The 13,929-nt window shown below is 44.1% G+C and overlaps 1 protein-coding gene across 5 annotated transcripts in view; it reads right to left on the reverse strand.

The window, feature by feature from the left end:
• Nucleotides 1–1,975: 1,975 nt before the first annotated feature.
• Nucleotides 1,976–13,929, reverse strand: part of LOC116384637 (plasma membrane calcium-transporting ATPase 1-like) — a 95,450-nt gene continuing 83,496 nt past the window's right edge. For 2 of the 5 annotated variants that reach the window (XM_031849481.1, XM_031849490.1), the window contains 2 exons: nt 11,766–11,891; nt 1,976–7,609 (listed from right to left, as the gene is read on the reverse strand). In XM_031849481.1, the coding sequence (XP_031705341.1) occupies nt 7,367–7,609; nt 11,766–11,891 (369 nt within the window). In that variant the 3' untranslated portion in view covers nt 1,976–7,366. Of the gene's footprint in view, nt 7,610–11,671; nt 11,892–13,929 lie in introns of all 5 variants that reach the window. The other 3 variants (XM_031849520.1, XM_031849499.1, XM_031849510.1) reach the window with 2 other exon arrangements.

The raw sequence follows: 13,929 nt of genomic DNA on the forward strand, positions 1-13,929 counted from the left end.
CGGCAGGATTAAAACGTTTTTTTGGCAGTGAATAATCAGATTCAAATGTGTCGTCACATCACAACGCTGCTCTCAGCCGTCTGACGGAGACGTGAACTAGAGCCCGATCGATAAAATCAGTTTGAACACATGAATACGGAAACACGTTTTTATAAAGATCACGTAAATTTGGCTATTAAAGAATTGTAATGAGCGGATATTTTCACTGGAGCTAAAATGATAAGTCAAAATAGGTGTTCGTGTTAATTTTCTGTCAATCAATTAATCTGCAACTATTTTGATAATCAATGTCAAACTTTTTTTGGATTTTAGCTTCTCTAACGCTGCTTTTATTCATCACATATGAAGATACACTGAATATCTTTGGGTTTTGAACACATGGAGTCATTTGCCACATTTTAGACAAAACTATATATTGATAAATCCAAAAACAATTGGGAAGAATGATCAATATTGAAATGAATTCTTATTTGCAGCCAAACACACTACAGTTCACTCTGGTGGACAAACTAAACTTCTAAATTAAAATGTCCTATCAGCCGACATATTGATCCATACACTGATTTATCTGTGACAAATAAAATCAGCCGACATATTGATCCATACACTGATTTATCTGTGACAAATAAAATCAGCCGACATATCGGTCTCGCTCCAACACGATCAGACATTTTTTCAGGTGAGCAACAAACTCCATTATCCCCCCTTTTTCTCCCAAAAGCTGGAGCAGCAGAGAGAAGCAGGAGGATAATGGATCATGGAGATCAATGGATGTGATTGGTGAGATGATGACCCCTGCAGAGCAGCAGCCCACCTGAATGTTTCAGGCCTGTTTAACTGTCATCGTCTCCCTCCTCCTCCTCCTCCTCCTCTCACGGCACAGATGAGTGGGTGATGAGTTCAGGAGAATCCTAAAATCTCTCCGTTTGTGTGCGTTTGAGGACGGGAGGATGAAACAGTGAAGGATGAGCCGACAGATCCTTTACAAGTTATTCAGTTTCTGGATAAATGAGACGATGGGAACAAAAAAAAAAAAGAGAAGAAGAATCTTCCATCTTTCATCAATCCATCCATCAGAAGTCACACAGTTTTAATTTCCTCAGTGTGTTTCACCTCACAGTGCAAATACAGGTGTGTGTGTGTCTAAGTGTGTGTGTGTAATGTTGCATGTGTTTGGGGGCGTGTATTTGAGATTCATTTGGTAAAAACAAGTCAACATTTGTGGGATGTTTCATTCCATACTAAAACATGCAGAACACAGAACATTGAACACATATACTGAACAGTTAGTTTTATCCAAATGCAGTTTCTCTTTTTGTTATATTTATATATTTATATTTATATATATATCTTTTCGCACAGAGTGGCTTTAGGCTACACAGAACACGACAGAACCAATCGCACCAGGTTGGACATATTGCTTTAAACCACCAAATTTTTGTATATATGTCATGCATGCCACATAGATGATATTATGTTTATACAAAAATAACACCAACAGCCTATTACTGTGTATCATAGCAATTACAGAAAACTAATCTTTTTCAGTCTTTTTTGCAGTGAAGTTCAACTGAGAAACGAATTTTTTATATATATATATATATATATATATATATATATATATATATATTCGTATCCAATATATACACACACATGTACATATATACTAGCTATAAATATATAGATAATATATATATACACACATATATAGATATATACGTTGAGTGGTTATGACTTTTCCATTTGTGATATTCCAGTTTGTTTGAACCATTTATTTTTTCGTGATTGTTGAAGTGGATGTGAAGGTTCTCCAAATAATTCCTTAAGATCCGACAACAGGAAGCTGTTCTGAGAGAAACAAGGCAGTGCTCTGAGGAGGAAGCAGTCAAAAATGCAACAATGACTGGATAAGAGGCGAGTTCCTTCTCCACACAGAAGTCCGGTTGGAAAACTGAGATCTTCTGAACTCTGCGTCTCCGATGGCGGGCCTGTACTGTGCACCTGGTGTGAGAGATATACGAGGGCAACCGGTCCAAAAGTCGACCACCACAGCCACAGAAAAGCCATGGCAAGAGCAGAGGGACAATCTTATCCAGGTGGCAGGAGGGGGGGGGGGGGGGGGAGGAGGTCATGTGACTGCAAACTTTCTAAAAACAAACTTGTGCAGAAGAAGAAAAGGAAACAACTTTGGCAGAACATCCTTAAAGCTTTGCTGGGTGATGATTGGCTGATTGCCTGCCTGCCCCCCCGTCCTATTTCCTGTCACCCGACACACACAGCAGGTACACTTCATCCCCTTATATGACAATATTTACATTGTACTGACTGTAGGAGCACAGCTGTTCTATATCTGTTCAGCAGTTGGACCCAAAAACAAAGAGGAAAAAACGCGTCATCGTTTTGGAAAAAGGTGCGTCTCGTTTAGACGGCAGGAAGAGGAAGTGATGTCACGAGCGCCTTTAACAGTCCTGCTCTCTCTCCCGAGAAATGTTTCTGAAGTCGGTGGTGTAACAATGTCATCTGTGATTGCGGCTGTGTCCCGTCACAGGCTGCGCCTCCTTTTAATGACCAGATCCAAAAAAAAAAGAAGTTCTTGTTCTTGGCCTAAATTTAGACGACTCAACCTGAGGTCTAGGGCCGCCCCGAACCTTTTTGGGCCCCTAGTGTTAATGAGACAGACCCCTAACCCCCCCTCTGTATGCAAACATGTACAGCAGCAGTTAACCATGACAGAAGACAAACATTTAAATGAACAAAAACTGTTTGGCTGTGAAATACAAGAAAAATACCCAAATTTAAACCTCATGGCAACCCCAAAACTTAAAGGTATCACAGCTGCTGGTCACAGTATTTAAAAGCATCTTTAAATACCGACATGACGTTGACAGAGGAACTCAGAGAGTGGCCCATGTTAGCGAAGGTTCTCATGGGTCCAACTGGTTTCTAGCAACCGAGACTGGACCCGAGACGAGCTGGGTTCAGATTATATTCAGTCTGGTCGGGTCCTGTAGGGCCCTGCTGTGTTATAGTCTCAGGGCGCTTTCACAAGCCGAAGTACTTTTGGTTGGACCAAATCAGAGTAACATTGATTCAACTATTTGGTCTGTTTTCTATTTAGTCTGGTTCGCTAATTAAAGCAGAACAATTAAAACAACACATGCTGCTGTTGCTTTGAGTCGGAACGGATCTGCTGTGAGCACAAATCTCTTCTCCAGTTTATCTTGAGTGACTTTAAAAAACATTTTTGGACTTTATCCAGCATATTCTGCATGTTCTCTTTGGCCCAGATGTCAGTGAAACATTGGTCGGTCATCTCCCGATCATATTAACCTGGTAGCCTGCTTTCTTTGTTCACTTCACTGCAACCGAACCGCATAGGGCTCGATTGGTAGCAGTCCGAGACCGCCTCTTGCTAACAGCCTGTACCGGTTGTTTTGGTTTAAAAAGGACCAACTGTTGGCTTGAGAAAGCGCCCGAACTGTCCTCGAGTCCCTTTTTGTTTTTTTTGGGATCGGTGCCCTTAGACCTTCAACGGGACTAAGATCGTCTTAAGATGCTGTTGAGAAACAGGGACCAGGCCTCTTTTAAAAACAATAAGAATTAAGCTCGTTGGGTTCAGGTTTTCTTTTCATGGGTCCACTTCAAAGACCTAAAGGGAATTTTTTTTAATGATTCGGTCCGGCTCTGCTTTGGTCCTCAGGTTGCTCTCTCAAGTTTCGTGTCCGTAAAGACACACCTTCACAGGCCACGCCTCCTTTCTACAGAGGCGGGGCCTGAAGCGGGACACAGCCGTCATCCTCTTTCAAAGCCGTCAGCTCCGGCACCAGTCAGTCGGAAAACAGCATCAGTCCACTCATTCAAAGAAATCAGTCGTAGTGGCTTCAAAGTACAGAAACAAAGAAACCCAGAGGTTGGATAAATAATTATACACTCCCATTTAATATTTGATACAGTTAGCTGTATTCACGTTGCATTGGCTGCACTCTAATGGAGTCGGATAACTGCGAAATCACATAGCGTGTAGTGTGACACATGTTAGATAAAGTGAATATACTCATGTAAAAGGGGGCTGATGAGACTAGACTGTTGAGATTCCAATTGAGCGGCCGACAGGAAGTAAACAAGTCACTGCAGGTTTCTGAGCCCTAACATCAGGTGACCAAGACGACACACGTGGCATAAATATTAGAGAGCTGTAAAAAGACAGTCCACGTTAGATTCCTCTCATTCATGTACTGTACTGTCACCAAACTCTTCAGCCTATACATATATATTCATATATCTCCAAAGTATTAAAAAGTACTTAATATAAAAATACAGAAGAGTTGTAAAAAATGAGCAAAACATTGAATTTTATATGAAAACCATGCAAGAAAGATTCCCCATTCAGTTAAATAGTAACTCTAAGATTCAGGAAAGCAAGGGAATGAAAGGGAAGCGGTCGAATGAGAGAAGTGCAGGCGAACTGCCACCCACTTGCTTTTCATGTAAACATTGTAGAGGTCCTTTAAACTTGGTTCGGCAGTGACGACTGAAGATTTTCTCCTTGCTTTTTGGTCGTGTTTGGAGAAAAGGGCCGGGGCCGGGGGGGTCGAGGGGTGAGAAAGTCCAAAGGAAACCTCGATAACAATGAGATAAAAAACAATACAGACAACCTATAAAATATGGCTCTGGGTTACATAGAAAAAGCTCATCAGAGGGGAGAGGAAGAACCTAGTCATGACAAAAAGTTGGAAATATGGCAGTAGTAGCACACAGGTGGATGGCTGCTAGTCAGACTAAGAGGGGGTTACACACATCGCTGCTTCTGATTGGAAGATGATTCCTTCCTCTTTTAAGACAGTAATCTGCAGGACAACGGCAGGCAGGAAGTACTGAGCGGCGGACACACGGTGGATTTAACTCTACAGGCTGACTGGTGACATCATCAGTCTGTCGCCTGTCGATCAAACACAGCACAGTGGTAAGATGCATGATGATGATGATGAAGATCAAACATCTTCTCTGCTGCTGGCTGTGTGACGTCACCGATTTCATTTCTGTTCGTAAAATCTGACAAACGAGTGAACGAGAAACGTGAGAACTGGTACCTAGATTTGTCTCAAACGCAGACAAGACGGTGCCGACTCTGTTCAGAGGCCCGTCAACTTCCTGTCTGTTCGGACTGAACGTCCTGCACCGTGACCCAAAACAGACTCATCGATACTGGAGCTCTGCCAACTGAGACTCTCGATCCATCAGTCGATCTACATTCAGATCTATGGTCACGAGCTCTGGTTAGTGGTTTACCTCTCTGTCGGCGTATACTGGACACTGGTCTAACTGGGAGGAAGCCCCCCAGCAGACCCAGAACACACTGCGAGGATTATACATCCCAACTGGTCTGGGAACACCAAGGGATTCACCAGGAAGAGCTTCGAGATGTGTCTGGGAGAAGTCAAGATAAGCCTGGGATACCTTTCTAAGTGTCTAACCCTTTTTTATGTGACATCACGAGAATCAAGCTGTCGGACGAGGTCATCTGTAACCCAGATCTAAACGAGCAGAATGGATCGAACTCTAGGATTAAAGGAGGGCTTTTATTTTGAAGACACACAGGGATGAATGGCAGTAGTGTTCAGGCTCAGTTTGGAGAGTCCAATCCGGAAAGATGTGAGCTAAATGTTTAGTCGACTCTTAACCAAATTACAGTTAGCGGCACAGTGGGGCAGTGTTTCGCGAGGGGGGTCGCCTCACAGTGTCACGGTCACAGGTTGTCACTTTTGATTGGTTGTCACACTTCAATATGAGACTGTCAGAGGAGGGGAGGAGGAAGGAGACAAGAGAGCTTGAGACAGTGAATACGAACCCTCATCTCTGAAGTATTCTGGTTTTAGTTTCTGTCTTTTTTGTTTCTCTAAATGAACTGAAGCCAACGTCGAGGTCATCCAGGCGACGAGCGGAGCGGCAGCTGGAATATTTCAGGTTCTAGTTAAAGGCTGCATCCTTTCTTTCTGCTGAAAGTTAAGCATATGTTGTGGCCTCGTGTTCTCTGCTGTGACACCAGCAAGAAAGGCACCACAGGCCGACTGGGAGAACCCGCCGTCTGCCCGATGAGAGCTGGGATCGGATCCAGCTCCCTCCTATTCATGGGTGAGTCAGATCTAAGACCACACGCAGAGCACGGAGACCGCCACTGTAGTATGTGAACACTGATGGGTCTGTTTTTGTCCCGTAGTGCTAACAGGAAGTTCAGTCGTACAGACAGGAAGTTAAAGTTGCTCTGAAATGACGCTGCTGCAGACTAACACACACATAAGGTCGTCGAAACAGAATCCCAAATATTCATTCCTAAATTATCATGCGACTCAACACGAATGAAACACAACATGCATCCTACAGAACAAGAGCCACGCTCCTGTTTTCCTATCGAGACTGTGGACGTAGTGGGGGGGGCAGAGAGAACCAGAACCCGGACCGGATGAGATGAGGTCGGACCCCCGCTGAGCAGAGAGCCAGCCCTCTCTGGACGCCGCCATGTTGGATATTTTAGGGGGGTAGTAAACATTCTGTCCTTCCACATGCAACACGGCTGATTAAAAGAGAAAAACCAACACATACAGACACGATAAAGGGAAGAACATTTCTTTTAACAGTTGAACCTTGAACACTGTAGTGTCAAACTCACAAGACATTCTCTGATGCTTGAATCATCAATTAACATTCGTCAGAGGTTTAAAAACAAACAAAAAAAAAGGTTACATTTTTGCATTTGCCTAAAAATCTTCTGATCACCAAAACCCCGGCTGTTAGCTGTGTAGAGGAGCGGAAAAGCGTATGTACACGAGAATCACTGCACTCTTTGAAAAGTTCTGTGCCGCTTGAGAGAGAGAGAGAGAGAGAGAGAGAGAGAGAGAGAGAGAGAGAGAGAGACACGCCGGAATGAAGCAAGTACAGAACACGACATGCTGCTGCGAGTCCCGCGAAGATCGAACCCAACGAAGTTTAAATGCTTCTCAAAAAAGGATCATAGAGTAAAAAATATACATGAATGGACAAAGACGGGCCTTCCAACGGTGGAGACTCTGGACTCCACTCTGACACGTGTGTGTGTGTGTGTGTGTGTGTGTGTGTGTGTGTGTGTGTGTGTGTGTAGGGTGATGTTGGTGGAGGAACAAACTTACAGGCAGAATGATGCCACAGTCAGTATGAAAGACACAATGTGGCAGGAATGACAGGGGGGTGAAGACGATGTGAAGCATGTATGTGTGTGTGTGTGTGTGCAGGATGACGGGATGCAGAGCGACTTCCCTCCTCAGTGCGACAGTTCAGTTGGTGGGATGACAGATGATACTGATAAAGAGGAGGGAGGAAGAGGAGGAGGAGCTCAGATGGATGACTCGCAGCTGCGTGGGAAAGCGCTGGGCGGCTCTCCTCCTCCCGTCGCCCCGGAGGAGGCGCTGGGGAGGGGGTCGATCTCGTCTCCAGTCTCCTCGATGATGGGGGTGCGAGCCTCCTCCTCGGACAGGGGCACGAACTCAGGATGGGCCATGAAGCTGTGGATGGAGCTACGGGACTCTGGGCTCTCCATCGGGTACAGGGAGCTACGGAACGCGTTGACCACCTTAATCTGAAACAAAAAAAAGAAGCGTCAAGAGGAGCGAGCGAATCAACCGCTACAGGCTGTAATGAAAGGTGTGATGTCAAACAGGCAGCGGGGGTTGAGTGTCTGAATCCAGGCGAGGAGGTGCAAAACCACAAAAACACAACGTTAACACGAGGTCGGCTGGGTGAGGACATGGTGGGAAAACTCAAAACTGAATGCCACAAAACATCAACACAAAAAGGTAAAAAAAAGAGTCACCAGCAGGCGGCTGAATGTGGAGGGGCATCAAACCACAACATCACACACAAGTCAAACACACTTTTATATCCCAAATTATGTTAATTTGACTCAAAGTCAGAGACGTTATACCAAAGCCTTAATCTGCTTTCTCCTCTCTTCTAGATTCAGTCTTTCCACCAGATGTCAGGGCCTAACAAGAGCATCGGTGACATGTTCCAGCTCATCCCAAATGTGTTAGCTGGTGTTGAAGTCAGGCCTCTGTGCAGACCAGTCGAGCTCTTCCACACTGAACTAGTAAAAACATGCAGCTTTGTGCACGCGGACATTGTCAGGTTGAACGTTAGAAGCAGATTGTTTACTGGAACATTGAGATTTATCTTTATTGGAGATAAGGGACACAAACCAGGAAATACACACCGCGATCTGAAACAGGATGGACCGGACGTCCACATCCTGGAGCCCTTTATCATTTAGACACATTCCCTCAACCTTCCTCCTGCCACTTAATGATTTCTAACATTACCCAGAATGCTTTTTGACAAACAAACACCTCAAATTAAAGTTCAGTCTGTGAGGACGGACTCTTCTGTCCTCAGAGGGAACATGAGTCAGGTCAACACGCAGTAAACACAAAAGATTTTAATTAAAAGGAGGATTTAAATCATTGAAGTCAGTTATTTTTTAACTGTATTCCTGTGTCCTCAAACACTAATGCAGCAGTCACATGGAAACAGGCAGACTATTTTCTGTCTACTGTTCTATGTAATTATTCCAGATAAGCTTTAAGCTATAAGTTGCAGCTTTAATAATACTCGACTGCAAACTTTCTTCAGTGTGAGGGAGCTCCTTAACATCCCGTTTTAAATTATGTCACCTTGGACGACAATGCTGTTTACCGCGGCCGGTATTCAAAATGACTTCCAGTTTACCGTCTACCGTCTGCCTGAGTCCATGTGAATGCAGCATAAGCATTGGTACTAAACGTCGACACTTTTTTGGTTCAGACCAAAATTAGATTGAAAAAATGATAAGTCAGATTCATTATCTTGCTGACATTATCTTTGATTTCATATACATACATACATCTCTCGACATTGGCACCCGCCCACCTGCTAAATGCGGGTGGAATTCGGCAGTGGTGGTAACGCAGTGACACTTACTCGCCACTTTGGTGGGTGGAACATTCTGCATTTACATAAAGTATAAATACAAAGTATTGTCGTCTCCTCAAAAGGCATCTGAAATTATTCACTCATTGAAATGAGGTTCGTCCATTCTTCCGCTATTGTCTTTCGCGACAACTCTCGATAAAGACGAGAAGGGAGCGAGATGACTCACTCTTTAGTACTCTTTAGAAATAAGCTGTTTTTTATGCTTTTGTCTTAATCAGCTGCACGTCGTCATGCAAAAGGAGCCGAACATACAACATCAGAGCTGATTATTTGATCAGTGCAGTGATATACGTGTTATGTAGTTATGATCAGGGTGTTTAAAGTGGTCGTTTACATTTGAAATTGTTTTAAAATCTAGATTTTCAAGCGAATTGTATCTCACAATAGTCAACTTTAATCAAATAAAACGTAACTTACCAACAACACACTGGTGGCAAATGAAAATGCTGAGTGGCAAATAACTTAAAAAAATGACTAGCCACAGTGGCTGGTGAGCAATAAGGGAATAGCGCTGTGAGCAGTGTTAACTCGTGTACTATGCCTATAATTGCAATGTGCAAATTCACACATTTTCCATTAATCAAATTTTGATGCATATATAAATATGTATCAATACCAACAGCCAATTTACATGCAAGAAGACTGACTTCTGGGGCCTCTGGGGTGTGATGCTCGCTTTAGCAGCTAATAATTCAGCCCTGATGGTGTCACCAGTACAGAAGACGTTCAAACCATCCCCAGTAAACAACACACACACACACTTGGGAAACACAACAAACACATGCACATTGTTAAGTATTTATAATCACACTCGGGGCCAGAATCATTTTGTTCTCTAGCTGCTCTCTTCTCTCTGCCTTAAGTCGTTTCCTGTGTCATGAATCCACAGAGGCTGCAGCTGATCACACTGATTTATATGCACCAGCAGACACTCTTCATCATAATTAATAACCCTGCAGTTCAAAGCTCTCCATTACTGAACCACACGAGAGCTGCAGGCAGAGCACTGCAGCTTAGAGCATACATGCAACCATCACAGACACACACACACACATGCGCGCACACACACACACACACATGCGTGGAAAAAAAGCTCTTGGCTGTTAAACCATGAGACTTGCTGAGCCTGACAGTTTTAACCCTGCTCAGGATTAACCCATAATGTTATCTTGGTGCCCAGGCTGTCGCCTCAGAGAAGAAGAATACAAAAAACAACAAAGAAAATAGAGCAGGATTATTTTTTTTAAGCTTCTTTCTCTTCTCGTCGGCCAACAGTTGTGATCTTTCGTCGACCCGTCGGGCAGCAAGTCACATCAGGGTTAACAGACGCATGTTCAAGAGTTTAAATCTCCACAACATGCAGGAGGACGAGAGGCAGCAGGCTGAGACGGAAGTGACGATGGATAATTTAAAAAAAAAATAAAAATAAAAAAAATAAATAAATTAAAAAAAAAAAAAAAGAGGAGAAGCAGATTAAGATCAGCAGCAGGAGGAAGGTGAAGTAAGAAGCACAGTGTGGAGTTCAGAGATGGAAACACGGATCAGGTGATCAGGCCGTCTGCAGGTTCACTTTTAGTGGATTTAGATGGTTTATAATAGAGATGGCTGTGACCAACGACCAATTTAGACCAACGATGTGTTGATACGTCCCTCTGTACTCTCTCACCGGTTTTGTACAGACAAAACATGACACGACATGTTACTTAGCGAGCTTTGTTAGGTGCATTTGTTTTACTTTGAGAGCCCGGCTAGCGGTTTCCCCCTGCTTTCAGTCTTTATGCTAAGCTAGGCTAACCAAGTCCTGACTCCAGCTCCACACCAGACACACGCATGTGAAATAAATATCCATCTCTTAATCTCACTCTCAGACAGTGTGTGTGGAACTATTCCTTTAAATATCTCTGCGTGTGCAGCTGTCAGGACTTTAGCATCTTCAAACAGAATCTCTCTGGGTCTCATTACTGCTTAATTATTGCTTCCCTACAGCTGTTTCAGAGGTCCAGCTTATGTTTTAATTACTGCAAATGCAAACTGAGCATTTCCTGCTTCACAATAAAAGCTTTCTGCTGGAAAACCCTTTGTGAGGCTTTTATTGTGAAACAGCTGTAGACGATATAAATTAGCAAACTCAGAGATCGGTGGAGCTTTAGGCTATTTTTCAACAATAACATGTGACGTATTTGTTGCTACTTCATCAGCGGACCACTTTTAAATGTTTTCAGCCAGCTTGGCTTGGTTCCCACTATAGAAAAATACTACTCAACGTCTTTTGACCTGCAGGTCCTAAACTGAAATTATGTAATGATTAAATATGTATCATAATATGATGCTAGTTTTACTTCTCAGAGGTTGTTTCAGCTCTTCCCAAAGTCAAAATGTAGGTGAGTACAGTTTTTCCGTTCAGACACAGCGGCTGTCACGTGCCAACTACACTCCCTGTTACATTAATCACCCCGAACAAGTTGGACGCATCAGTCAGATCATGTTTCATCAGTTATTGATAATAATAGCACAGATGATCATTCAGATGTTTCAGATTAGCTGAGGATGTGCAGACAGCGGCTGATGACAGAGACGGTGTTTTAGCGTTGTGAGTCATGCAGAACAAAAAAAAAAAAAAAAGAGTCCAGCCGGGTGAAGCGAGGTGTTAGCTGGCCTCCGGTCACCGACTCACTGCCTGCAGTGGAGGAGGAAGCAGCAGCAGCAGCAGCAGCAGGGGGCGGGGCCCCGGCCGAGTTGGTGAGAGAGTAGGAGGAGCTAAGCCCTACGTGGGTGGGGCTAGAGAGAGTTTTGGCGGCGGTGGCGTCATTGTGCTGGCTGACGACGGACGGCTGGCGGCGCAGGGCACCGGGCACCGGAGCCTGGCCCGTCTGGAAGGTATAGACCACATCCATCTGAAGGAAGGACAGCCACAACACACCGTTAGAGAGCAGAGGGACAGAGCGAGGAGACAGGGCAGAGGAGACAGGACAGAGGAAAAGAGGAAGGAGGGTTAAAGAGGGTTTTTAAAGAGGCAGGACAGTTTGACAGTTTTGAAGGTCAGTAATGATATCTCATGTCTACAGGGACAGACAGAAGAAGCAGTTACCCATCTTCCCATGAAGTAACCTACAACACATAATAACGGGCTGTTCTGCAGCAGGAAGACATTTCTCATCAGGTTGATGGACACAGAAGAACATGAGACAAAGACAGGAAGAAGTGAACGAGGGAGAGATCAGGAGCGAGGAGGAACGTTTTAGAGGAAAAAGGGCATAAAGAGAGAGAGAGAGAGCTGTCATTTAGTCAGTGAAAGACAGAATGGGAAGAAGCTCAGATAGAACGAAGGGATGAAGGAAAGAGACGCAACAATGAATAAAGAGCTTTTTGAATCCGACTGAAAGCACTCTGGGAGGAGGAAGGAGCGGAGAAAGAGGAGAAAATGTGTCACTCGGAGTGACTGATAAAGTTTCGGCAGCGAGGTGCTGCTTGTACCAATTATTCCCCCACTGTGTGTGACTGTCGAGGCGTTGAGCGGCAGAACGCTGCCCACCAGGATTAGAGAGGAGGAGGACAGGAAGAGGAGCGTGGAGGAGATAAGAACCTAATTAGCCTGCAGCCTTTCGTTGCCTCCCCCTCCATCCCCTCCATCCTCCCATCCCAGGAGGATGACAGGCTGATAGTACAGATACACAGACGTGGTAGAGAAAAGAGAGAGCTTCCTCTTTTCTCTACAGCGTGTCTGATGGTGGAGAGACAGAAGAGCTGCTGTTTTCTCCTCGCATCGCTTCCTCCGTTCACGATGCCCTACGGCTTCTCGGAGGCCGGGTGAAGGTTATTTTCTGACATTAGAGGGCCCCCCCCCCCCCCCGTGTCCTTTTAGGAGCCTCTGATCGTATCACACAGGTGATCAGCAGGTGTTGTCAAGGTGCCATTGAGTTGTAGATGGATTTTGTTCCGAGCGCTTTAAGGAAATCCAGCTCCTACCAATTGTTTTATCAACTAATGTTTTCCAGGTCAAGAATGAATTTTCAAATTTTCAATTAAAAAAAAAAAAAAAGAGGTAATATTTAGGTTGATATGGCAAAATCGTACAAACTTTATGGCAAACGGTTTCATATTTACTCATCCAGCAGTTACGGAGCAACACCATCATTCACTACTCACTCTCTTGTAGCTCTGCTTTTGGTCTCCTCCAACTATTATAACTATGAATATCTGTCTCTTTAGCTGCTAAATGCTCCACGGTGTTCACCAGTGGGTCTCTAACTGTGTCTGCTGAGCAGGTAGTGAGCAGTCGGCTCTGACAGCTTTCTCTCTGAAAACAGATGCACTCTGGTGAGAGTGGACCAGAACAGTGAAGTTGCAGCTGGTCAGATAAACAATGAGCTCAAACTCACCATGAAGCTCTGTAAAGCTCAACAGAGCTGCAGATTGACCCATTTCATTTTGTGATTAGATATATATTGGTTATAGCCCCTCTAAAAAAGAATATATATCTATACACACACACATACATATTGTATAAGATAGTGTTGGTTGTTTCTGGAAAGTATACATTTAGAACAATGCCAGAGAAGTTTGTTAGTTTGAGTCTATTCAGAAGTCAAACAGAAGAAGATATCAGTTATTATTAATTCAGATGTGTTTATCCTGCGGCCACAATAAGTACAAGTTAGTCCACCGTAGGGAGGGAAACACCTGGCCTCTCTGACTGACTGTGTGTGTGTGTGTGTGTGTGTGTGTGTGTGTGTGTGTGTGTGTGTTATCCTCCTCCTACAGGATACATCTACACTCACTGAGCATTAACATGTCCACAGGCAGTCCTATTCAGTCCCTATGGGGTTCATTAGCCTCGATGCTAACACCCACCTACAGTAACAGCAGCCAACGCTCTGCTCTCTCTCACACACACACACACACACACACACACACACACACACACACACACAC

The sequence above is a fragment of the Anarrhichthys ocellatus genome, unplaced genomic scaffold, assembly GCF_004355925.1.
Source record: "Anarrhichthys ocellatus isolate YVR2014 unplaced genomic scaffold, GSC_Weel_1.0 scaffold1, whole genome shotgun sequence".
NCBI lineage: Eukaryota > Metazoa > Chordata > Actinopteri > Perciformes > Anarhichadidae > Anarrhichthys > Anarrhichthys ocellatus.